This window comes from Megascapheus bottae, chromosome X, assembly GCF_031878675.1.
Source record: "Megascapheus bottae isolate mThoBot1 chromosome X, mThoBot2.hap1, whole genome shotgun sequence".
NCBI lineage: Eukaryota > Metazoa > Chordata > Mammalia > Rodentia > Geomyidae > Megascapheus > Megascapheus bottae.
The window spans coordinates 30,922,109-30,945,465 of record NC_143547.1 but is presented as its reverse complement, the minus strand read 5'-3'; the positions used below and the strand labels follow the sequence as shown (position 1 = coordinate 30,945,465).

The following is a 23,357-nucleotide window of genomic DNA, read 5'->3' as shown; positions in this document are numbered from 1 at the left end:
CCGTGAGATTTTTGTCTCTAGTGTTAACTATCAGAAAACCAGGCGTCACCAGTGATTCTTAAGTGGTAGAGTGCTATCCTTGAGTGAAAAAGGGACAGCACCCAGGCCCTGAGTGCAAGCCCCACAACCGACATTACGACATTAAAAAATAATTCTCCCGTCCCTTTACAGATAAATTACAAGCATTTAAAAGTATGAGTTACCTGTACCAGACCACTAATCCACTAATATATATACATACATATATGTATATATATGTATGTATATATATAGGCAAGCATCAATTGCAGCCATTAATTTTCTACAATTATTTATAAACAAAAAAATAAAAAAGAGTACCCTTTTCATAAGGCCACATAGGAATAAAAACATCATGTAATACAGTACATGCAAATTCTCAGGCCCAGCTCCAGGCCTAAAAAATTAGAAACTCTGACATTGGACCCAAATATCTTGTTCTAGCAAAACCTTCTGGGTGATTCTGACACTCTTAAAGAATGAAATTTGCTGCTGCGACGAAAAATCCTACCCTCTCTGATAAATGATCAAGTTCTCTTTTATAATTATTACAGGATTCCTTGTCTCCATGGCTTCTGAATTATGTTTACTGATGTAATGTCAAGACTATTGATCTCTATGGTGTTTTATTTTGAGTTTTTCTTTGTTTTATGTGGTACTAGGGATTTGAACTCAGGGCCTGGCCCTTTTTGAGCCTGACAGTCTACCCCCTGAGTCACCCCTCTAGCCTATACCTAATTTTGTTGATTTATTCTGCGGATGGAATCTAGTGAACTTTTCTGCCAGACAGGCCTCTAACCTCAGATTCTCCAGATCTCTGCATCCTGGCAAGCTAGAATTAAAAAGTATGATCTCAACTTATAGAGCCCAACTCTGCTTAGTATTCTGGCATCTATTGAAAAAGGAGACAGAAAACCTACCCTCTAAGCTTACAATGTAGGTGATCCAGGCATGAGAAAACTTAATTAACTCTACAAGGCCAGATCTACTAAATGGCAGATGAATTATCCTGACAATAAACAAATGTTCTAGGAAACTAAGGGAGGAAAGTTTCACAATTTTATACGGAGATGTCTGATTAGAAATAGTCATGGCTAGATCAAGTCTGCCTCTCAAAAATAGCTCTAAGTTATTTTCTAGAAGTTAACAGAGCAGTCCTTAGCTACCTAATTAAGCCTCTTCCTATAAAGGAATTTCCATTTACCTTAACAGCTGCCCCCTGAGGTTTAAAAAATGAGAATATTTATAGGTTTTAAAAGCCCTTTAGTTTCTCCCTTCACTCTTCCAATCCTTTATAAGAAAGGACAGATATACACAAAACAGACATAACATAAATGCCTGACACAAATAATTATGCAGCACAATCACAGATCTGTTTGGAATAGCCATCTTTTTTTTTCACTTTAGTTTGGCTTCAGAAGCTGCGCTAAATAATACTGTGCATACACAGAATGGAAAAACAAGAGAAAAAGAAGCAGCATTCCCAAATTTTATTGCTCTACACTGAGCCCTGTCTGATAATCAATGGCATCATTGCCTGACATCCAAATAGCTGCACTGTGTCATCACATAAACCAAATAGATAGGCTAAATCTGAGCCTGGAAGATACCAGCAGGAATAACAGGCAAACAGTGATTTCATGAAGTCTAATGGTTCATTTTATTTCATTTCCTTTTGCCTCTTTTTCCCCAGATAACTGCATTACAGACACAGGTCCCATTTATATTATCTTATTAGCTTTTTCAAATCAAATGCAAATGGAAAGTATATTTCAGATATCGATATGTATTATTGTGTACTATTATTCACAATAGAAGAGAGGATGGATAGGTACAGTTAGAAAATGATGGTGGTTTGGAAAAAATAGGATGGTCAAGGATGGGGTGATGTTATTGTTTTGTAGGTTTTGTTTTGTTTTTTTGATACAGGGTCTCATTGTGTAGCCCAGGTACATCTCAAATCTATTACATAGCCCAAGCTGGCTCCTAATTCATGAGCACCTTGCCTTGGCCTCCTGAGTGCTAGGATTACAGGCAAGTAGTACCATGCCTAGCTAAGCTAGCATTTGTGCTTAACATCTCTCTCACAGTCACACACACACACACACACACACACACACACACACACACACACACCTATATGAGAGAGATATAAAGGGATATATTTGTATATATATATACGTATACATATATACATATACATATATATATATACGTATACATATATATGTATATGTACATATTTTTTTACCGGTCCTGGAGCTTGAACTCAGGGCCTGGGCACTGTCCCTGAGCTTCTTTGGCTCAAGACTAGCACTCTACAACTGGAGCCATAGCACCACTTTCAGTTTTTTCTGTTTATGTGGTAGTGAGGATTTGAATCCAGGGCTTCATGCATATTAGGCAAGCACTTTACTACTAAGCTATATTTCCAGTCATATACATATATCTTTAAAAATAATTTTATTGTTATTAATGTGTTGTGCAGACAGACTACCATTTCATATGTCAGTTACTGAGTACATTGTTTTGGACAATGTCACCCCTCCCATCTCTGCCCACACATTATATAGGTCATTTTCCACATAGTATATACTGAACAGCATGTTTGCATTTGTTCACCCTCCCCCCTTTTATATGTCCTTCTTTACAGTATAAAGTTTTAAATTTTTTTTTGCCAGTCCTGGGCTTGAGCTCAGGGCCTGAGCACTGTCCTTGGACTTTCTCAAGGCTAGAGCTCTACCACTTGAGCCTCAGCACCACTTCCGGCTTTTTTCTATGTATGTGGTACCGAGGAATCGAACTCGGGTCTTCATGCATGCTAGGCAAGCACTTTAACCACTAGGCCAAATTCCTGGCCCCCTAAATTTTTTATATTTGTCACTTAAAGACTAACCTGAATGCAGATTGTTCACACATATTTCTTTGTTCACAGAGCATTTTGGCTCTATGAATATATCTTTCTCTCTTTGCTCTCCCATACTCAGTATAGGCTAGTTTGAGAGTCTTAACACCTTAAGAGGAAAAGCGGACAGTAGGAATACTGCGACCCATGACCAAGCTATGTCTGCCTTGATCCTTTCCTTACATTTTCCTCCATGGCTTTGTATCCAAATGCTGCTCTGGTTTGTTCCTGGATATTCTCCAGCATGACAGGATAGGGGTGCTGTGGGCAAGCACTCTAATCACCCACAGTTCTCTTTCTTGTCACTTAGGGATTTTATAAGATATTTTCCAGGCATGGATCACAACTATTCTATTCTGTCCTGGGAAACAGTTGGCCTTTAAAAAATCTCTTAGGGACATGTGTTCCTGTGCCTGGAGAATATATAAACATTTTCTTCCTTTGCATCTTATTCCACAGAGGAGAGCCAGACATAGGTACTCCAACTTTGTAATCATCAAAATTCTCCATTTGGAGTCAGTTATATATTTGGATATTAACCTCTTGTTAGATGAATACTTTTGCAAATATTTCCTCCACTATATAGATTGCCTCTTCACTCTGTTGATTATTTCCTGGCTATACTATAACATTTTATGTGCCAGTTCTGGGTAGGGTTTTAACTCAGAGCCTGGGTGCTGTCCCTGAGTTTCTTTTACTCAAGACTAGTACCCTACCACTTGAGCCACAGCTCCACTTTGGCTTTTTTTGGATAGTTTCCATTAGAGGTAAGAATCTCATGGAATTTTCTACCCTGGCTATCTTTGAAACACGATCCTCATATCTCAGCCTCCTGAGTACCTAGGATTCCAGGCATGAGCCAACAGCATTCAGTTGTGCTATGGCATCTAACTTAACACAATCCATTTGCATGGATCTTGTTCAAAACATCCTTGCCCATTTCAATATCCTGAAAAGTTTCTAAATTTTAGGCCTGACATTTAATTCTTTGTATCTGTATGTATGTGTGTGACTCTGTGTGTGTGAGAGGGGGGGGAGGGAAAGAGTTTGGTAGGGCTTGCACTCAAAGCTTAGATACTTTCCCTTAACTTTTTCACTCAAAGCTGGCACAACAGTACTACCACTTAAGCCATCATTTCATCTCTAGTTCTCTGCTTATTAACTTGAGATAATAGTCTCAGCCTCCTGAGGAGCTAGAATTGCAAATGTAAGCCACTGGTGTCTGGCCTTTAATTCATTTTTAAGTGATTTTTCCAAGTGGTAAAAAATATAGTGTCATATTTCATTAGTCACCTGAACAGCCACTTTTCCCAGCGTTATGTAATGAAACAGACATTTCTCAAAAGAGGACATATAAATGGCCATTTTAATGGTCATTATCACTAATCATCAAGTACAAATCAAAACTACAAAATACAGCTTCACACCTATTATAATAGCTATTATTAAAAATTGATAAAATTGACTAAATGGTTGTGAAGAAAAGGAAATTCTTGCACATTTTTATGAGTATGTAAATTGATAAGACAGTATGGAAAACCATATAAAAATTCAAGCTAGCTGGGCACTGCTGGCTCACACCTGTAATCCTAGTGACTCAGTAGGCTGAGATCTGAGGATCACAATTCAAAGCCAGCCTGAGAAGGAAAGCTAGTAAGCCTCTTATCTCCATTAATACACACAAAAATAAAGTCCAGATGTGGAACAGTTGCTCAAGTGGTAAAACACTAACCTTGAGCTCCATAACTCAGAGACAGTGCCTAAATTTTGAGTACAAGTTGCAGGACCAGCACAAACACACAAAAAGATTCAAGCTCTACCAGACATGAGGGCTCACTCTTGTAATCCTAGACACTCCAAAGGCAGAGAACAGTAGCACTGCAGTTCATGGCAAGCCTAGGAAAAAATTGACATGACCCTATCTCAATCAAGAAAAAGCTGAGTAAGCTAGGCACAGTAGCTCACACCTGTTATCTTAGCTACTAAGAAGCCTGAGATCTGTGGATCAAGGTTTGAAGGCAGCCCAGGCAGGAAAGTCCATGTGACCCTTCTGTTCTGTGGCTCAACTGGTAGAGTGCTAGCCTTGAGCAAAAAATAAGCACACAGACAGTGCCCAGGCCTGGAGTCAAGCCCCAGCAAAAAAAATTAAATTAAAATTAAACAAAAGAGGAAAGAAAAGGAAAAACCTGGGTACAATGGTATTTACCTTTTATCTAAGAAACATAGAAAATATAAATAGGAGGCTCATACTCTAGGATGTCCCAGGAAAAAATATCAAAGCCCTATTTGAAAAATAATGAAAGCAAAACGGGATAGTACTATGGATCAAGTAGCAGAACATTTGTCCAGCAAGTGTAAGGCCCTAAGTTCAAATCTCAGTACCACAAAAAATTAAAGCTAGAATTCAGATGCCAGTAGCTCACATCTATAATCCTAGCTACTCAAGATATTAATATATGAGCACTGAGGTCCAAAGCCAGTTCAGGTAGACAAATCTGTGAGGTTCCTAATTCCAAATTATCAGGAAAAAACGCTGAAAATAGATGTGTGGCTAAAGTGCCAATCATGGGTGATAAAATAGAACCAGAGCATGAGGTCCTGAGTTCAAGCTCCAATAGCAGTGCAAAACAGAGAGAGAGAGAGAGAGAGAGAGAGAGAGAGAGAGAGAGAGAGAGAGAGAGAGAGAGAGAGAGAGAGAGGGAAATTATCAACTGATCTACTCCTAGGATATATCCAAACGAAGTAAAATCAGTGTGTCAAAGAGTTATTTACACTCCCATGTTTACCACGCACTATTTACAGTAGCCAAAAAATGGACAATTGTTGGATGGGTGGATTACAAAATGTAGTACATATACTGAATAGAATACCATTCAGCTATAAGGAGAATGAAATCTTATCATCTGTGACAATACAGGTAGACTGAGAAATCATTATAACAAGTAAAATAAGCCAGGCACAGTAAAACAAGTACCACATGATCTCACTCATGTATGGAATCTCAAAGAGTTGATCACAGAGAAATTGAGAATAGAATGATAGTTAACAGAAGTAGCAGGACAGGCTAGAAGTAAGAGGCTGACGATTGGCCAGTAGGCACTGTTCTAGGTAGAGAGGGAAAAAGGGACAAGAACTTCTGATGTGCTATAGAATAGTAAGATAATTAGAGATGACAATAAGGTACTTACTCATTAAAAAAAAAAACAAAACACTAGAGGGGCCAGGAGTGTGGCCTAGTGGTAGAGTGCTTGCCTAGCATACACGAAGCTCTGGATTTAATTCCTTGGTACCACATACAAAGGAAAAGTGGCGCTGTGGTTCAAGTGTTAGAGCATTAGCCTTGAGAAAGCTCAAAAACGCTGGGCGCCAGTGGCTCACGCCTGTAATCCTAGCTATTCAGAAGGCTGAGATCTGAGAATCACAATTCAAAGCCATCCTGGGCACCAAAGTCCGTGAGACTATCATCTCTAATTAACCACCAGAAAACCAGAAATAGTGCTGTGGTTCAAGGAGTAGCGTGATAGCCTTGAGCTGAAGAGCTCAGGGACAGAGCCCAGGCCTAGAGTTCAAGTCCCATGATCTACCAAAAAAAATCATCAGAGAAAACTCAAAGATAGTGACTAGGCCCTGAGTTCAAACCCCAGGACTGGCAAAAAAAAGAAAAAAGAAAAACTAGAAGATGCCTGGTGCCAGTGGCTAATGCTTATAATTCTAGCTACTTAGGAGGCTGAGATTTGAGGATCAGGGTTCAAAGCCAGTTCGCAGTTTGTGTGGAAAAGCCCATAGGACTGTGGCTCAAGTGGAAGAGTCCTAGCTTTCAGCAAATAAAGATAAGGGACAGTGCTCTGCCCAGGATCTGAGTTCATGACACAGTACCAGGGGGAAAAAAAACTAGAAAAGCAATTTTTTTATGTTTCACCAAGAAAACAATAAATCTAGCCTGGTGCTTGTGGCTCACATCTGTAATCTTAGCTACTCAGAAGGCTGCAATCTGAAGACTAAGTTCAAAGGCAGCCCTGGTATAATTCTATAGATTCATCTCTAATGAATCATTGAAAAGCCAGAAATAGACCTGTGGTTCAAGTGATAGATCTCTAACCTTGAGCAAAAAAACAGGAGTGCAGAGACTTGAGTTCAAGCCAGTATCAACACATAAAAGAAAGGTAAATCCTTGAGGAAATAATTACATTTAATTTGATTTTAAAATTGTTATATTTAAGCATAATTAAACTCCACATGATATCATATAAATATATTGTATGATTTTCATGTTTTATATATTAATTGCTACATATGTGTATTTTTAAATCCTTGGGGGGAAAGGGTGAAAAAGAAAATGTAGATCCTGTACTGAGAATTAGCTGATCACCATTGTTAAAGACTCCTCAAACATTTAACTCCATTGAGCCTTATTTTCAACTAGATTTCAAAATTAGCCTATAAGATCTTTGATATCCAGCATATATGATTTCATCTACCACCACTCATACACATATACAAGCACTAAGAGAGTTGAACAAATACTAGCACAGGTTTTATAAACTTATAATCATGTCCCCAATATGACAAGCATGACAACCTCCTGAAATGATTGCCCAAGCTAGTCACCAGTGGCTAACACCTGTAATCCTGAGCTTTGAGGATCATAGTTTGAAGCCAGCCTAGGCAAGAAAGTCCATAAGACTTTCTCTTATCTCCAATCACTCACCAAAAACCTGGAAGTGGAGCTGTGGTTCAAATGATAGAGTTCTACCCATGAGCAAGAAATCTCAAGGACAAGCTAAGTGTAGTGCTCACACCTGTAATCCTAGCTACTCAGAAGGCTGAGATCTGAGGATCGCAGTCCAAAGCCAGCCTGAGCATTGAAGATCGTGAGACTCTTGTCTCCAATTAATCACTAGAAAATGGGAAATGGTGCTATGGCTCAGCTCAGCAGTAGGGCGGTAGCCTTGAGCTGAAGAGTTCAGGGACAGCACACCAGCCCAGGGTTCAAGCTCCATCACACACACACACACACACACACACACACACACACACACACACACACACACACACACACACACAAACTATACCTAAGAAAGTTCAACACTGCCAAAACAGTTTACTCTCTGTTCTAGCCAAGATCTGACTACAAGCACTGAGACCATTTTCTCAGATCATAAACTTTAGAAAACTTGAAATTATAAATCATTTCTCTGTCTCTTTGAAATATTATCATCTATAACCCTGGAGCATATTTTTCAAGAAACTGGAAACCATACCTTTGAAGGGTAATCATTAAGAAAGATTAGGTCCATGTGTCCTAAATCTAACCTCTGTGGGAGAGTAAGAATCCAATTGATCATCACCAGTTAGCAAACACACAGATACTGTAATCACTTTGAACAAATACCCTAATCAATTTCACTAAATACCTTGGTATTTTTCTATCAGCACATCCTGCCTTTTGTTTCAATGGTGTTAAGCACTGAGCTTTGGTCATCCAAAATCAATCTCTCTCTCTCTCTCTCTCTCTCTCTCTCTCTCTCTCTCTCTCTCTCTCTCTCTCTCTCTCTCTCTCTCTCTCTCTCTCTCCCTCCCTCTCCCTCTCCCTCTCCCTCTCCCTCTCCCTCTCCCTCTCCCTCTCCTTCATGTGGTAGCTTAAACAGAATCTGTCTTACTACCATTAACAAATTATCAGCTATGTTTCTCTCTGACATCATGAGCTAGCAGTACTAAGAGATGAAATTTCAAGAGTAGTAGGGAAGGCCTGGAGTTTGGCCTAGTGGTAGAGTGCTTGCCTAACATGCACAAAGCCCTGGGTTCAATTCCTCGTACCATATACATAGAAAAATCCAGAAGTGGTACTGTGACTCCAGCCTTGAGAAAGTCCAAGGACAGTGCTAAGGCCCTGAGTACAAGCCCCAGGACTGGCAAAAAATAGAGCCAAGAGTTTGGCCTAGTGCTTACCTAGCATGCACAGAAACCCAGGTTGAATTCCTTGGTACCATATACATAGAAAAAGCTGGAAGTGGTGCTGTGGCTCAAGTGGTAGAGCTCCAGCCTTGAGAAAGCCCAAGGATGGTGGTCAGGCCCTGAGTTTAAGCCCCAAGACTGTCAAAAATGTGTAGTAGGGAATTGAAGATAGGACCAAGAATATGAATCTCTATTATTTAAGGGATCATATTTAAGGGATACATATTTAAGGGATACATCTTTTGAGTGAAGATGTATTCATTCACATACATGAAGTGAAAGTGGAAACATAGAGAAAGGATGAGGAGAAAAAAAAGTGTGACCTGAATAAAGAAGAGCCATTTGATGTTTACTAATATTTTTAACTTAAATAGAAGAAATCCCAAAGTGTAATGCATAATTCTTCAAAAAAGACTGTAACCAACCAACAGCAATAGGAAGAATGGGAAAGAGTAAAACGGCTTAAGTCTTCTCATGACCCTGTCCCAACAGGATCAGCCTTTCTCTGGATACATTAAGTTTCCTGGTAAAGGTCAGAGCTTTCCAGAACGCTTAAATGAACTAGAAGTGTAAAAACCAAAACTTTATGCTGTCACTATGCTCTATAGAGACAGTGATGTCACGAAGTTGAAAATCAAGTATCATCTTGCAGTTAAGGCTTTAGGAGAGTATGGAGAGTTGAGGAAAGACCTAACTAACATCTTGAGGCAAGCTGGGTCATCATAACATCCTTATCACCAGAAAACACCATCTAAAGATCATTTCTCTCTGTGAAACTTCAAAGGTAGACACATTTTATGACTTCTTTTTACCAGTTAAAGAGGTATTTTGGGTCCAGGAGCATGGCCTAGTGGTAGAGCGCATGCCTAACATGAAGGAAGCCCTGGGTTCCATTCCTGGGTACCACATAAACAGAAAAAGTGGGAAGTGGCACTGTGGCTCAAGTAGAAGAATGCTAACCTTGAGAAGGCCCAAGGACAGTGCCCAGCCTCTGAATTCAAGCCCCAGGACTTGCAAAAAGAGAGGGGGATATCTGTTGGGGAAGAGGTACTGGGGATTGAACTCAGGGCCTCATGCTCTGCTGTACTTCTTGGACCATGCCCCAGCTCTTTTACTTTTAGTTTGCTTTTTTTTTCAGACAATATCTCACACTTTTGCCCAGGCCATCATCAGACTATGATCATACTAACTCTACCTCCAGAGTAGCTAAGATCCCAGGCATGAACCACCACACTCAGCTTGTTTTTGAGATAGACTCTCACCTTTTCCCTGGCTGGACTTGAACCATAATCCTCTTGTGTCTGCCTCCAGTATACGGGCATTTGGTATCTTGGGTTCCAATGTAAAATGTCACATAACCCTGAGAAATTCAAAGAGAAATAATCTAAAATGTAAAACAAATACTTTCATTGATAAAGGACTGGTGGGAAGTCTGAATGTGAAAAATATAGTTCTCCACCAAAGTGGTTATTGATGCAATTAGATTTTCCTTGAGGTCTAGAACAGGGGTGAATGATTTTGAAAGATTCTGAATTGTGGAATGTTTGTACATATCTAAACATAGTGTGAAAAATGTGTCTTAAGCAGGCAGCCTGTTGTGCTTTAGATATGAAAAGGTTACTGAATTTTCCAGCATGCCACACCTTGGCTCAGGTTGCTATAGCATCGACATTGTGACCAAATAAACCCCATGACATACCCCAGGGTTAAAGCCAGCAGATATCAGCCTGGCACCTCAGTCTGGCCCAACAGCTGCCAGGGGTGGAAGCCAGCTACAGGTGCCCAAGAACTTGGCACAGCCCAGTTCCATCTAAAGGGGCACATCTCCCTTCTGGGTGGCACAATTTCTGCCAAAAGACCTAAACAACTTCATTATCAAGGTAATGAGTTGATACATTTTATATTTTATAGGTTTTTTTAAGATTTGAATTGAGATTGGATTCAAATCACTGAAGGAACCTCACTGCTCCCTCTTTCTCTATGCTAGTGTTTATTCTTTTTTAAAAAGGATAACTCTTCATTTGAAGGAATAGGAAGACTTTTTGTACAACTTTTTAAAGATTTTTTTCATAGAGATTCTAGAAGGGAAAGTCCAAAACATCTTGGGGTCAGCCAGGTAGGTAGTAAGGGAATGTAGTGTTATGAGAAAAAAAAGTCATTAGGGGATAACTTATGAAACTTTCATAATAGAAGTGAGAAAAAGAGAAAAAAGGGATGAATGAAAGAGAAAGAAGAGAAGGAAGAGGGGAACAGAAAAAGAACAAAGAGCAGGGAGGGAAAGGAGGAGTCAGAGGGAGGGGTAGGAGGATGAAAGGAGGGGGAGTGAAAGGCAACTGAGGGAGAGAATTGGAAAGGAAGAAGAAAACATGAGACCCTTTTGAACACTAAAGGAAAATGAGATGTAAATTTTGAGGAAAGTTAGGGGGAATAGAATATATAGGGGTTGGAATTCAACAGCTCTCTTGAGTGGGAAAAAGGGGTTTTCTTGTTAATTTCTACAGAGATCAAATTTAAGCCCCAGATACCAAAACAAGTCTATTTAGTCCTTAATTGGTCATACATAGCAAAACCCCTTTACTAGCTTCTTTTTACTTTTAGCTCCAGATGAAGTTGGGAGGAGGCAGAGAGGCCGAAAGAAGTTGTCAGATCTATTTTTTTTTTTTTTTTGCTTTCTTGGGAATCAAGGCTAGACATTTCCTCAGCTAATTATCTCTTGGTGGTAGATGTATGACTGCTGGGTTGAATTTTTCTTGAAATTCAGAACCTCCTTTTGTGTTGGGAGAGGGTTAATTTACTCTAGTAATATTAATTTTAGTGCTATTTGCTCTAGTTTTAGTCTAATTTAATGAGACTAATTGAACTGCATTTAACTACAATTAAAGGGGTAATGTGAGCTCTTTACTCGAGTGGGTAAGGAAAGGTAGTGGGTAAGGATTTTGATATGGAACTGAGTAGAAGTGAATCACTAAATGTAATCCCCAAAGTCTTTTTAATTTCTTCCCAGTCTACCACTTTTCCTAACTGGTGTTCTCTCAAGTCAGTGAGATACTCCCATGGATCCAAATGCTTGGTGTGGTAAGTCTAAATGAAAAGCCATAAATTTTGGTAAAAGTTTCAATAATTCGATGCCTGCCTCAACTTCAAATGTTTCAAGAGTGTCCTTCCCTGCTGCTCACACCTTTCCCTATAGTTCCTATAAACCACAGATAACTATTTCAGAGTTTTCCTCTCTGCAGATGTCTGATGATATTGATTGGCTACATAGTCGCAGGGGCGTTTGCAAGGTTGATCTTTACAGCCCAAAAGGACAACAAGATCAAGAACGAAAAGTGGTAAGTACTATACCACTGCCTACCAAGGAGCAGATAAAATTGGTTTATTAATACAGAAATACTGGGGTTCAAGATAAATTCATGGAGGCCAATACAGTGACCTCTCCAAGCACCAGGGACCAGCACAGATATACATCACACAGGGATGAATCAGGGGCGGGGCAAAGTGAGGAATGATGTAATGGAGTTGGGGAGGGGACATTCAAGAGTGACCCAAGAGAGGTGCACGAGGGGAGGGGCCTCACGGGAGGGAGGGAGTGAGAGGAGGGAGGAGCATGAGGGGACCTGCGAAAAGGGCGGGGCCTGAGAGAAGAGAGGCGGGAGGAGGGCGGGGCCCTAGGGAAGGGAGGGGCCTGAGGAAAAAGGAGGGTTCTGAGGGAACGGAGGGGTAAAGAGAGGGCTTGAGAGAAGGGAGAGACCTGAGGGAAGGGCGGGGCCTTAGAGAAGGGCGGGGCCTTAGAGAAGGGCGGGGCCCGAGGGAAGAGGGACTTGAGAGGAGGGAGGGGCTACAGGGAGGGGATGAGCCCGAGGGAAGGGAGGGGCCGAAGCAAAGAGAAGGGCCTAAGGCAAGGGAGGAGCCTAAAGAAAGGCCAGGGGCCTGAGGGAAGGGTAGAACCTGAGAGGGAGAGGCCTGAAGGGAAGGAGCAGCCTCAGCAGGAGACTAAGGTAAGAAGGGGCTAGGGAGAGGGAGGTGCCTTTGGGGGGGGTGCTTGAGTGTGGGAAGGGGACAGAGGAATGGGGCTTGTAAGGGCGTGAGGGAAGGGAGGGGCTTAAGGTATAGAAGATCCAAGGGAAGGTTGCGGCCTGAGGGGTGGGGACTAAGGAAAGGAAGCCTGCCTAGGGTGAGGGAAAGCCTGAGGGAAGAGGAGCTTGTGGGAAGGTAGTGGTCTAAGGGAGAGAAGGGGCCTGAGGAGAGGAAGGGGTCTAAAGGAGAAGGAGGGGCCTGAAGGAAAAGATAAACTTGAGGGGAGGGAAAGAGGCTCCAGTTCTGGAGGATCCTGAGGGAAGGTAGGGCCTAAGGGGTGGGGCCTAAGGTAAGGAGGGGGGGACCAGGGGACTTGGGAAAGGTCTGGAGGGAAGAGGTGCCTGAGGGAAGGTAGGGGTCTAAGGGAGGGTGAGGACTGAAAAGGGAAGCTTGAGGGGAGGGAGGGGTGCAAGTTTTGGGGCGTGAGGGGTGGGTCCTAAGGTAAGGAGGAGCCTAGGGAGAGGGAGGGGATGGAGGTGAGAGGGTTCTAAGGTGGGAGGAGCCTGAGGAGAGGGGTGGGTTTGAAGGGAGAAGCAGGGCTTATGGTATGAAGGATTCTGAGGGAAGGGCGGGGCCTGAGAGGTGGGGCCTAAGGTAAGGAGGGGCCAAGGGTGAGGGGAGGGCCTGAGGAAGGGCCTGAGGGGGAGGGCCCTCTCTGTAGGAGGAACATGAGGGAAAGAGAAGCTTGAAGAGAGAGAAAGAGTCCAAGGGTAGGGAGCAGCAGTTTGAGATAAGGGAAGAGGCCTGGGAGGAGAAAGGGAGGGCATCTTTAGAAAGGTAGGGTCTGAGAGGTGGTAGCAGCTTGAGATAAGGGAAGGGGCCTAACAAAAATGTAGGAGAGGTCTAGAGGACCTAGGGGCCTGAAGGAAGTGAGGAGCTTGAGGTGAGGGAGGGGGCCTCAGAGAAGGGAAGGAGTCTTAGGGAAAGGAGGAATTTGTGGGAGAGGAGGGCCTGAAGAGAAAGGAGACTGAAGGGAGGTCCTAAGGTAAGAATGGGCTGGGAGATGAGGGACAGTCCAGAAGGAAGGTGGGGAGGGAGGGTTCTGAGGGAAGGGAGGGCTCCCCTGCTTGAGAAGTAGGGGTCTGAGGGAAGGGAGGGCCTGTAAAAGGTTTGAGATAAAGGCCCTGAAGAGAAGACCGGGCCTGAGGGGAGAGAGAATGCTGAGGGGAGGAAGAGGCTTAGAGAAAAGGAGAAGCCTTAGGGAAATGAGGGGCTTGAACAGAAAAAAAAGGGGGGGTGTTCTAAGTGAAGGGAGGAGCCTGAGGGGAGGGAGAGACTTGAAGAGTGGGAAAGGGGCCTTAGAGGAGTGAGGGGCCTGAGAAGAAAGGAGTGGTCTGAGGAGAAAGGAAGGGGCCAGAGTGGAAAGAAGGGGCCTGAAGGGAGGGAGGGGGGGTGAGAGAAAGGCGGGACTTCAGGGGAGGGGGGAGGCCTGACAGAATGTAGAGACCCAAGCAAAAGGAGGGGTCTTTGGGAAGATAGGAAGCTGTTGCCTAGTTACCTGCCTAATGTCTAGCTACAAGTAAGTTACACTAGTACCCCTGAGGATAGCAAAATATACTTCACATACTTCATAGTTCTGGTTCCCAAAGTTCACATTTTTAGCATGTTAAAATACCATCCATACTATTAACTATTTTATGGGTATTTTTCAATGTTTTTAAAATTGATTTACATCTTAAAAATAGTCATCACTATCCATAATATCCACTAGATTGATATTCTAGGACAATATACCGATTAAGCACAGGTATTCCTTCCTGTGCTATCAAAAGATTTTTGGTAATATCATTTTTGGTAGTGGGGTCAGAACTACATTTACTAATAAGCAGGCACTCTACCACTTGAGACACACCCCTATGGCCAAAAAATCCTATTTGCATATTACATATTATCTGGGCTCATTCCTATAATCTTAGCTACTCAGGAGGCTGAGATTTGAGGACTATGTTTTGAAGCTAGCTCAGGCAGAAAAGCCCATAAGACTCTTATCTCCAATATACTACTCAGAAAAAGCAAGAAGTAGCACTGTGGTTGAAGTGGTAGAGTGCTAGCTTTGAGTAAAAGAACCTCAGGAATAGTGCCCAGGTCCTGAGTTCAAGCCCCAGCACTGGCAAGAGGGGAAAAAAGTAGACATATTGTTTCTCAATAAGTTAAGTTCCAATACAAGCTGAGTTTATGTTCCTTAGGCAAGACACATCACTTCTCAGGGTTCACAACATGCGGATATTTTTTGGACCTTTCTTCTTCAGGTTGGGGCTCACATTTATGAAATACAGCCATGTTATGATTCTGTTTGTCTTATTAATACTCCCAATATTAATATTTATTAAATACTTGCACATGTCACATTCTGCAAAAAATTTTACAAATGCTATCAATCATCACAAGAATTCTATGAGGTAAGTGGCATTATCACCTCCAAAAGGAGAAATGATGGGCTTTCTCTGAAGTTTAATATAAATTCACCCTCCTAATTTGATGCAGATATGCTTCGTGGATGTATCCACCTTGAATGTGGAAGATAAAGATTCCAAGGTATGTATTTTCTGCTCAGAGTTGAATGGAATTGGGAAACTTCTGAAGATGATCAATGAAGTATAAGGAAAGGGGAAGGTTGTGGCAAAGGATAGAAAGGTGGAGGAAACTCAAGGAAGAATGACACTATTTTTAGGAACTTAGAGTCCCTGGTTCTGAATGTCTTTTCATTCTTATGGCATTTTTCTGTATCAGGGCTTGAGTTCAAAGCATGGACAATGTGCCTTGGCTTACTCACTCAAGGCTAGTGCTCTACTACTTGAGCCACAACTCCACTTGTAGCTTTTTGGTGGTTAATTGGAGATTAAAGTGGCATGTTCTTTCCTGCCTGGGCTGCTTTGGAACTGTATTCAGAGCTCAGCCTCCTATATACCGAGGATTACAGGCATGAGTCAATAGTGCGTAGCCTATTGTCACACTTGATACCAAATCTCATTTCAGAAGCCACTTAAACAGTGGGTTAGATTAAAGTAAAGCATGGAAGATAGCATGTGAGAAAAAAATTAAATTTTAACTTATGGGCCAGGAGCATGGTCTAGTGGTAGAGTGCTCGCCTAGCATGCAAGAAGTTTTGGGTTCTATTCCTCAGTATCACATACAAAGAAAAAGCTGGAAGTGGTGTGTGGCTCAAGGGTAGGGTGCTAGCCTTGAGAAAGCCCAAGGACAGTGCCCAGGCCCTGAGTTCAAACTCCAGGACTGGCTAAGCACACACACACACACACACACACACACACACACACACACACACATACATACACACCCTATCTAAGAGTTGTGACTGAGTGGGTATGGGTCTTGGGATCGATGATTTTGTAAGTATCCTGAGACTAATAATTCATAGAAGGAATTTCTTTTTTCAAAGACTAGTATTACAAGCCTACTGCTTGTGCAGAAAAAAGGGTAATAGACATGACATTCATGATCTAAATCCTCAACAAACATCTGTTCACGAGAATCTACCCTTAAGCTGGACATCAGTAGCTCACCCCATTGGTAGCTACTCAGGAGGTTGAGATCTAAAGATGGAGATTCAGGGCCTGGAATGTGGCCAAGTATAGAGTGCTTGCAAAGCACACAAAGTCCTGGGTTCAATTCCTTGGTACTACATACACAGAAAAAGCCGGAAGTGGTGCTGTCGCTAAAGTCGTAGAACACTAGCCTTGAACAAAAAGTGTCCAAGGGGACCAGGAGTTAAGCATAGTGGCAGATTGCTTGCCTACCATGCATGAAAACCCGGGTTCAATTCCTCAGTACTACATACATAGAAAAAAAACAGAAATGGTGCTGTGGCTCGAGTGGTAGAGCTCCAGCCTTGAGAAAGCCCAAAGACAGTGCCCATGTGCTGAATTCAAGGCCCAGGACTGGCAAAAAAAAGTATCCAAGGAAAGTGCCCAGGGTCTGAGTTTGTCAATGCCAGGGCTGACAAAAACAACAAAATAAATATCGAGGTTCAAAGTCAGCCCAGACAGGAAAGTCTAAAGCTCTGTTTTAGACTTCAATCCACAGTACAACCAAAGAAAAACAAATTAACCCTTTAATTTCATAGGGTGCTGCTGGTTCCAGGGCAGAAGGTGACTTAAATTTAGAAAATCTGGAAGAAAAAGAAATTATCGTGATCAAGGATACTGACAAACAAGATCGATCTAAGGTAGACTTAGTGTCTGAGATTCTACCACTCCTAATTACTGGGATCCAATATTGAGTCTGAGGACTCTGGCTATCCAGTGTAGGTCATCAGTTTGTATATTATGACATTCTAGACAACATAGAACTGAGTTCAACATTCAGGTACCTAAGTACGGTAAGTTCAAAACCTAGGTACTCAAAACATGGCACAGTGTCTCAGACTGCCCTCTTCTTATTTCTAGGTACTCACTCGAAATGTAATCTTGCTAATCTTTATTCTAACAAAGATGTAATTTTTTGTGTGTGGGTTTTTTTTTTTTTTTGCCAGTCGTGGGGCTTGAACTCATGGCCTGGGCACTGTCCTTGGATATTTTTATTCAAGGCTAGCACTCTGCCACTTGAGCCACAACGCCACTTCCAGCTTTTTCTATGTATGTGATACTGAGGAATTGAACCCAAGGTTTTGTGCATGCAAGGCGAGCACTCTACCACTAGGTACTAGGCTACACTTCCGGCCCCAAAGATGTAATCTTATAATAGAGTTGTGTGCTTTATATTGCCCAAAAATCTAGAAAAGGAAGGAAGAGGAACATAGAATGGAGAGAACCTATAACAATGAAAATTTTAAGTACTTGGTTCCTATTCTTTTGTCTCAGGGATCACTCAGGCTGTAGAGCAGCTTTGAGTTAGAAGCAAACAGATTTGAAAGCCAAAGTCACATGCCAAATCCATTCTTTTCTGTATGTTTCAACTTTTCTTTTAACCTTTTGGTTTGAGGAGGGCCACACAAGAAGGCAGACTTACATTCCCAGGAGCCTAGAGGGGCTGGCATAGGTGGTACAGAGGAGTCAACTGTTCTATGTCTTTATGTTATAACTAATATCTTTCTGGCACCAAACACATTTGAAATGAGGACAATAACCCTCCCCAAGGAAGAACAACAAGTTATACAACATTAACTCAAAAAGAATTCGATTCAGACCAGAATTACAGTTTCCATTTAAGGATCTATAGAAAGGCATACACTATATAGTTGGTGTTTATTTTTTTAATCAGTCCATTACAGATCACCTTAACTGTAATTTAAGCCCATATGTAAAAAGTTGGTCTCATGATGACCTTGTTTCCAAAATGTAAGTGTAAAGAGATAAATATTGGAATGGTAGAGATGGCAGCATATACAGAAAATTAAAACACATCAATAATACTATTTAAGTTTATAATTTATTATATGATATATAAATTTATAAATTATAAATTTATAATTTATACTATTTAAAAGTGATATAGTACCAGAGCACAGGTGGCTCACACTTGTAATCCTACCTACTCAGAAGGCTGAAATCTGAGGACCATGTTTGGAATCAGCCTAACTAGGAAAGTCCATGAGACTTTATCACCCATGAGACTCATCTCCAATTAACCAAAAAGCCAGAAGTGGAGCTGTGGCTCAAGTGGTAGAGTGCCAGCCTTGAGCAGAAAATCTTAGGGACAGTAGTGCTCAGGACCTGATTTCAAGACCCAGGTTGAAAAAAGTATATATATATACACAGTCATCAGATACGGTGACATGCTCACATATAGCACACATAAACACACATAGTCACATTCGCATATACAATGTATAAGACCACACACATACATTAACACACACATGCCTTAATGAAAGCACAGTAACCATACAAATTTAGTTTTATCTCACCAAATCCTATATAGACATACAGAATAATCCAACATGCATATACAAAAGCTTACTTAGCCAGGTGTGGCTCATGCCTATAATCCTAGCTACTCACTAGGCTGAGATCTGAGGATTTAACCACTAGAAAACCGTAAATGGGGCTGTGGCTCAAGGGGTAGGGTGGTAGCCTTGAGCTGAAGAGCTCAGGGCCAATGCCCAGGCCCACCCCGCCACCAACCAAAAAAGTTTAACCTACAGTGACAGACTCACTAACACACTTGTTGGATGCGCTGATGCACATTGACACAACATTCAACAGTGATATACAAATCATTAAACACTGACATAAGTTGTAGCAAAAACTGACACAAAATTTATTGATATATTCATTATACATATTCATTATATAATCACCAATATCCATATACCCATATATTAGGTCTTGATGAATAAAGTAAAGAGATTACTCAAATCCACACTTTCTTATTTATATACTCAGAGACATACACAACCAAATTTTGACATTCACAGACATGTACAAAGAAGGTGCATATTAACATACACATGTTAGCCTACACAGCAGGCATGCACATATATAATACCACATTATTCCACCTCATTATACTTGGTCATACATATGCACATGAATACCCAGAATGGCACTCTTTCACACACCAACAATACAGATAGACACATTTGCAAATATGTTCACACCACACACACACACACACACACACACACACACACACACACACACACACACACACTGCTATACTGGTATGCACATGTACACAAAACTACATTTCTTGTACAGGAACTTGGGCTTGAACTTAACGCCTGGACACTATCCCTTAGCTCTACCATTTGAGCCATGCCTCTACTTCCAGCTTTTTGGTAGTTAAATGGAGGTTAATAATCTTACAGGCTTTCCTGGTAGGCTGGCTGCAAGCTTCAATACATAGATTTCAGCTTCCTGAGTATCCAGGATTACAGCCATGAGCTACCAGCACCTGGCTAGTTTAACATATTTTTGCCACATTGTGACAAACACATATGTGAACTCAACCCACTGATAACACTTGTATACAGTAAAGTAAAAAACTATATATACACTTTTTGTTGTTGTTGGTAGTGGGGCATGATCTCAGGGCCTGGGTGCTGAGTTCATTTTGAGCCATAGCTCCATGTCCAACATTAATGTATAAAATTGGATGTTATGACCCATACAAATTCCCTAAACTCAAATATCTCTATCTTTTAAATAAAATAAGGGAAAGAATTGACCTACCCAACCCTTATGTGTAGGTATTTTTCTCTTTTTTAGACGGAGGGTTCAGTATGCCTATTCAAACAAGCTCCCTCTGATCCCCTCTGTGTCCTGAATTGGCTTCTCAATGATCTCCAGAAGTATGCCTTAGGTTTTCAACATGCTCTAAGTCCCTCATCCTCTAGCTGTAAACATAAAGTAGGAGAATCAGAAGGCGAATATTCTCGTGCAACCCCTGAAAACTGCTACAGTGTATATGCTGATCAACTGAATATGGATTATTTAGGCAGTGGATCTCAAATGACAGCATCCAAAAACACCAATAATAACCAAAGTCCCTCAAATCCTGCAACTAAATCTCCTAGCAGCCAGAGAGCAGGTAATTCCTCTGAAGGAGAATGCTCTATGGATGACCTTTCCTTTTATGTCAACCGGCTATCTTCTCTGGTGATCCAGATGGCCCGTAAAGAAATTAAGGACAAATTAGAAGGTGGAAACAAATGCCTTCATCATTCAGTATTTCCACCTCCTGGAGAGAAAGGGAAAATAAGTCCTAGAAGTGCTGTTAGCAAGATTGCTTCTGAAATGGCCCACGAAGCTGTAGAATTGACATCCGCAGAAATGCGTGGACCTGGAGAGGAGGGACGGGACTGTGGCCGGAAAACCTTTCTGTACAGCGAATTATCCAACAAGAATAAAAGTGGAGAAAAGCAGATGTGCCAGAGAGATAGTAAAGAATTTGCGGATTCCATCAGTAAAGGGCTTATGGTTTATGCAAATCAAGTGGCATCAGACATGATGGTCTCTGTTATGAAAACTCTGAAGGTACACAGCTCTGGAAAACCAATTCCAGCTTGTGTAGTCCTAAAGAGGGTATTGTTAAAGCACACCAAAGACATCGTGTCTGATCTGATTGATTCTTGTATGAAGAACCTGCATAACATAACTGGTGTCCTCATGACTGACTCAGACTTTGTTTCTGCTGTCAAGAGGAATCTTTTCAATCATGGCAAACAGAACGCTGCCGATATCATGGAAGCAATGCTGAAGCGGCTGGTCAGCGCTCTGCTTGGTGAGAAAAAAGAGACAAAGTCTCAGAGTCTAGCATACGCAACTTTAAAAGCTGGGACACATGATCCAAAGTGCAAGAATCAGAGCCTTGAATTCTCAGCTATGAAAGCTGAGATGAAAGGAAAAGATAAATGTAGAGCAAAACCAGACCCATGCAAGTCGCTGACCAGCGCTGAGAGAGTCAGCGAACATATCCTCAAGGAAAGCCTGAATATGTGGAATCAGAAACAAGGATGCCCCATCAAGTTGCCTCCGAAAATATGTCCTAATAAAGAGGACAAAAGAGAGAAGATCAGCCCTTCCACCGATTCACTAGCTAAAGACCTGATTGTATCTGCCCTTATGCTGATTCAGTACCATCTGACCCACCAGGCTAAGGGAAAAGATCCATGTGAGGAAGAGTGCCCTGGTTCCTCAATGGGCTACATGGCCCAGAGTACCCAGTATGAAAAGTGTGCAAATGGCCAAGGTGCAAAATCACTCTCAATGAAACATCTTGAAACTCGTGGCGGTTGTGGACCATCTACATCTGCAAAAGAGAATCAACAGCTGGATTCACAGAAGATGGACATGTCAAACATCGTTCTGTCCCTGATTCAGAAACTTCTTAATGAGAGCAACTTTAATTGTGATGAACTATGTGAAGGTGAGAAGCGTTGTGAACCCAAACCATGCAAACCTTGTACCCCCAAGAAAACAGACAAAGACGAGTGTCCAGACAATCTAGACTTGGATTTCGCCAGTGGGATGAAACAAATGAACCGCCAATTTATAGATCAACTAGTAGAATCAGTGATGAAATTATGCCTGATCATGGCTAAATACAGCAATAATGGGGCCCTCGCTGAGCTAGAAGAACAAGCCTGTAGTTCCAGATGCCATGAAGGTGGGGTGTCACAGAACTATCAAAATGCTTGTGGGCCAGAAGTCATCGTCAATAATCAGTGTTCAACAAGCAACTTGCAGAAACAACTCCAGGCTGTCCTGCAATGGATTGCAGCCTCCCAGTTCAATGTGCCCATGCTCTATTTTATGGGAGATGAAGATGGACAATTGGAGAAGGTAAGCAATGGATCAAGGCAAAAGAATTAGAATGAATAGGGGTTAGAAAGATCAATACAAGCCCACACACATTCACATTCACACACACACACACACACACACACACACACACACACCCCACACAAACATCCCACACATATCCCACAATTGTATTCTGCATTAGATGAATTCCAGAAAAATCACTTAGCCAAGTTTCTTTCAGTTCAGGAACCAAATCTATGTAGGTAATCCTGCCTATCCTCAATCTCACACTTTTTTTTAATAACTCTAAACCCTGACATAGCAATCAGCACGGACTAAGTTAAGGACCTTAACACCTGGTGAGAAGTATTGGTGAACATAAGAATTTGTGATCCATGTCACTAGAGAAGCCTTAAGGGAAAAAAAGGGATTCCATCCATTCCTGGATCTGTGACACATTTTACTCCTTTAGAATCATGGGTGGCAACAGAGACTGAGACCAGGGGGACTAGAGGGTGGCAAAGTTGGGGATAGATTCTTCCTCTAAAAAGCCTTGGATAACTCAAACTATAACTGCTCTTTCCACAGCTTCCTGAAGTTTCAGCAAAAGCAGCAGAGAAGGGTTATAGTGTAGGAGATCTTCTTCAAGAGGTCATGAAATTTGCTAAGGAACGCCAACTGGATGAAGCCGTGGGCAACATGGCTAGAAAACAACTTCTAGATTGGCTGCTGGCCAACCTGTAAGCTGAGAACTCCAACTCCTCTCCATCTTACTCCTCCCCACCCCACACCCTTAGCAGCATTTCACCCCAGCTGGAGCCACTGCTACCATCAAGCAAACTGCGATTGTATTGCCCAATACATCTGAGCAGTTGCACTGCTCAAATACCGGGTGCCCTGCTGGGCAAGATCGTGAATAAAAAAAGAAAAAATTAAAAAAAATGTCATTCTCTTTCTCTCTCTCCCTCCTTCCCCCCTCCCTCCTGTGGGGGTTGAACTCTGGGCCTGAGCTATGTCCTTGAGCTTTTTTTTTGTTCAAGGTTAGTGCTCTACCCCTTGAGCAACAGTACCACTTCTTGACTTTTCTGAGTAGTTTATTGGAGACAGGAGTCTCATGGATGGGCTAGGAGTGTGGCCTCATGGTAGAGTGCTTGCCTAGCATGCATGAAGCCCTGGGTTTGATTCCTCAGTACCACATA

General features: G+C 41.8%; 2 protein-coding genes across 5 annotated transcripts in view; one reads left to right on the top strand and one right to left on the bottom strand.

Moving 5' to 3' along the window:
• Ccnb3 (cyclin B3) overlaps nucleotides 1–10,419 on the bottom strand; it is a 69,746-nt gene extending 59,327 nt beyond the window's left edge. Inside the window, exon 1 of one of the 2 annotated variants that reach the window (XM_090326704.1) lies at nucleotides 10,141–10,419. In XM_090326704.1, the coding sequence (XP_090182830.1) occupies nucleotides 10,141–10,200 (60 nt within the window). In that variant the 5' untranslated portion in view covers nucleotides 10,201–10,419. The remainder of the gene's footprint in view (nucleotides 1–10,140) is intronic. The other variant, XM_090326701.1, reaches the window with a different exon arrangement.
• Akap4 (A-kinase anchoring protein 4) lies at nucleotides 9,543–23,100 on the top strand. Of its 3 annotated transcripts, none has more exons than XM_090326706.1 (6): nucleotides 9,543–9,662; nucleotides 12,115–12,210; nucleotides 15,440–15,490; nucleotides 17,037–17,138; nucleotides 20,122–22,197; nucleotides 22,747–23,100. In XM_090326706.1, the coding sequence occupies exons 2-6, from the start codon at nucleotides 12,115–12,117 to the stop codon at nucleotides 22,900–22,902; spliced, it is 2,481 nt and encodes an 826-aa protein (XP_090182832.1). In that variant the 5' UTR covers nucleotides 9,543–9,662; the 3' UTR covers nucleotides 22,903–23,100. The 3 variants fall into 3 exon arrangements, with proteins under 3 accessions (XP_090182832.1, XP_090182831.1, XP_090182833.1); XM_090326705.1 differs by lacking the exon at nucleotides 9,543–9,662 and adding an exon at nucleotides 10,604–10,758; XM_090326707.1 differs by lacking the exons at nucleotides 9,543–9,662; nucleotides 17,037–17,138 and adding an exon at nucleotides 10,604–10,758.
• The last annotated feature ends 257 nt before the right edge of the window (nucleotides 23,101–23,357 follow it).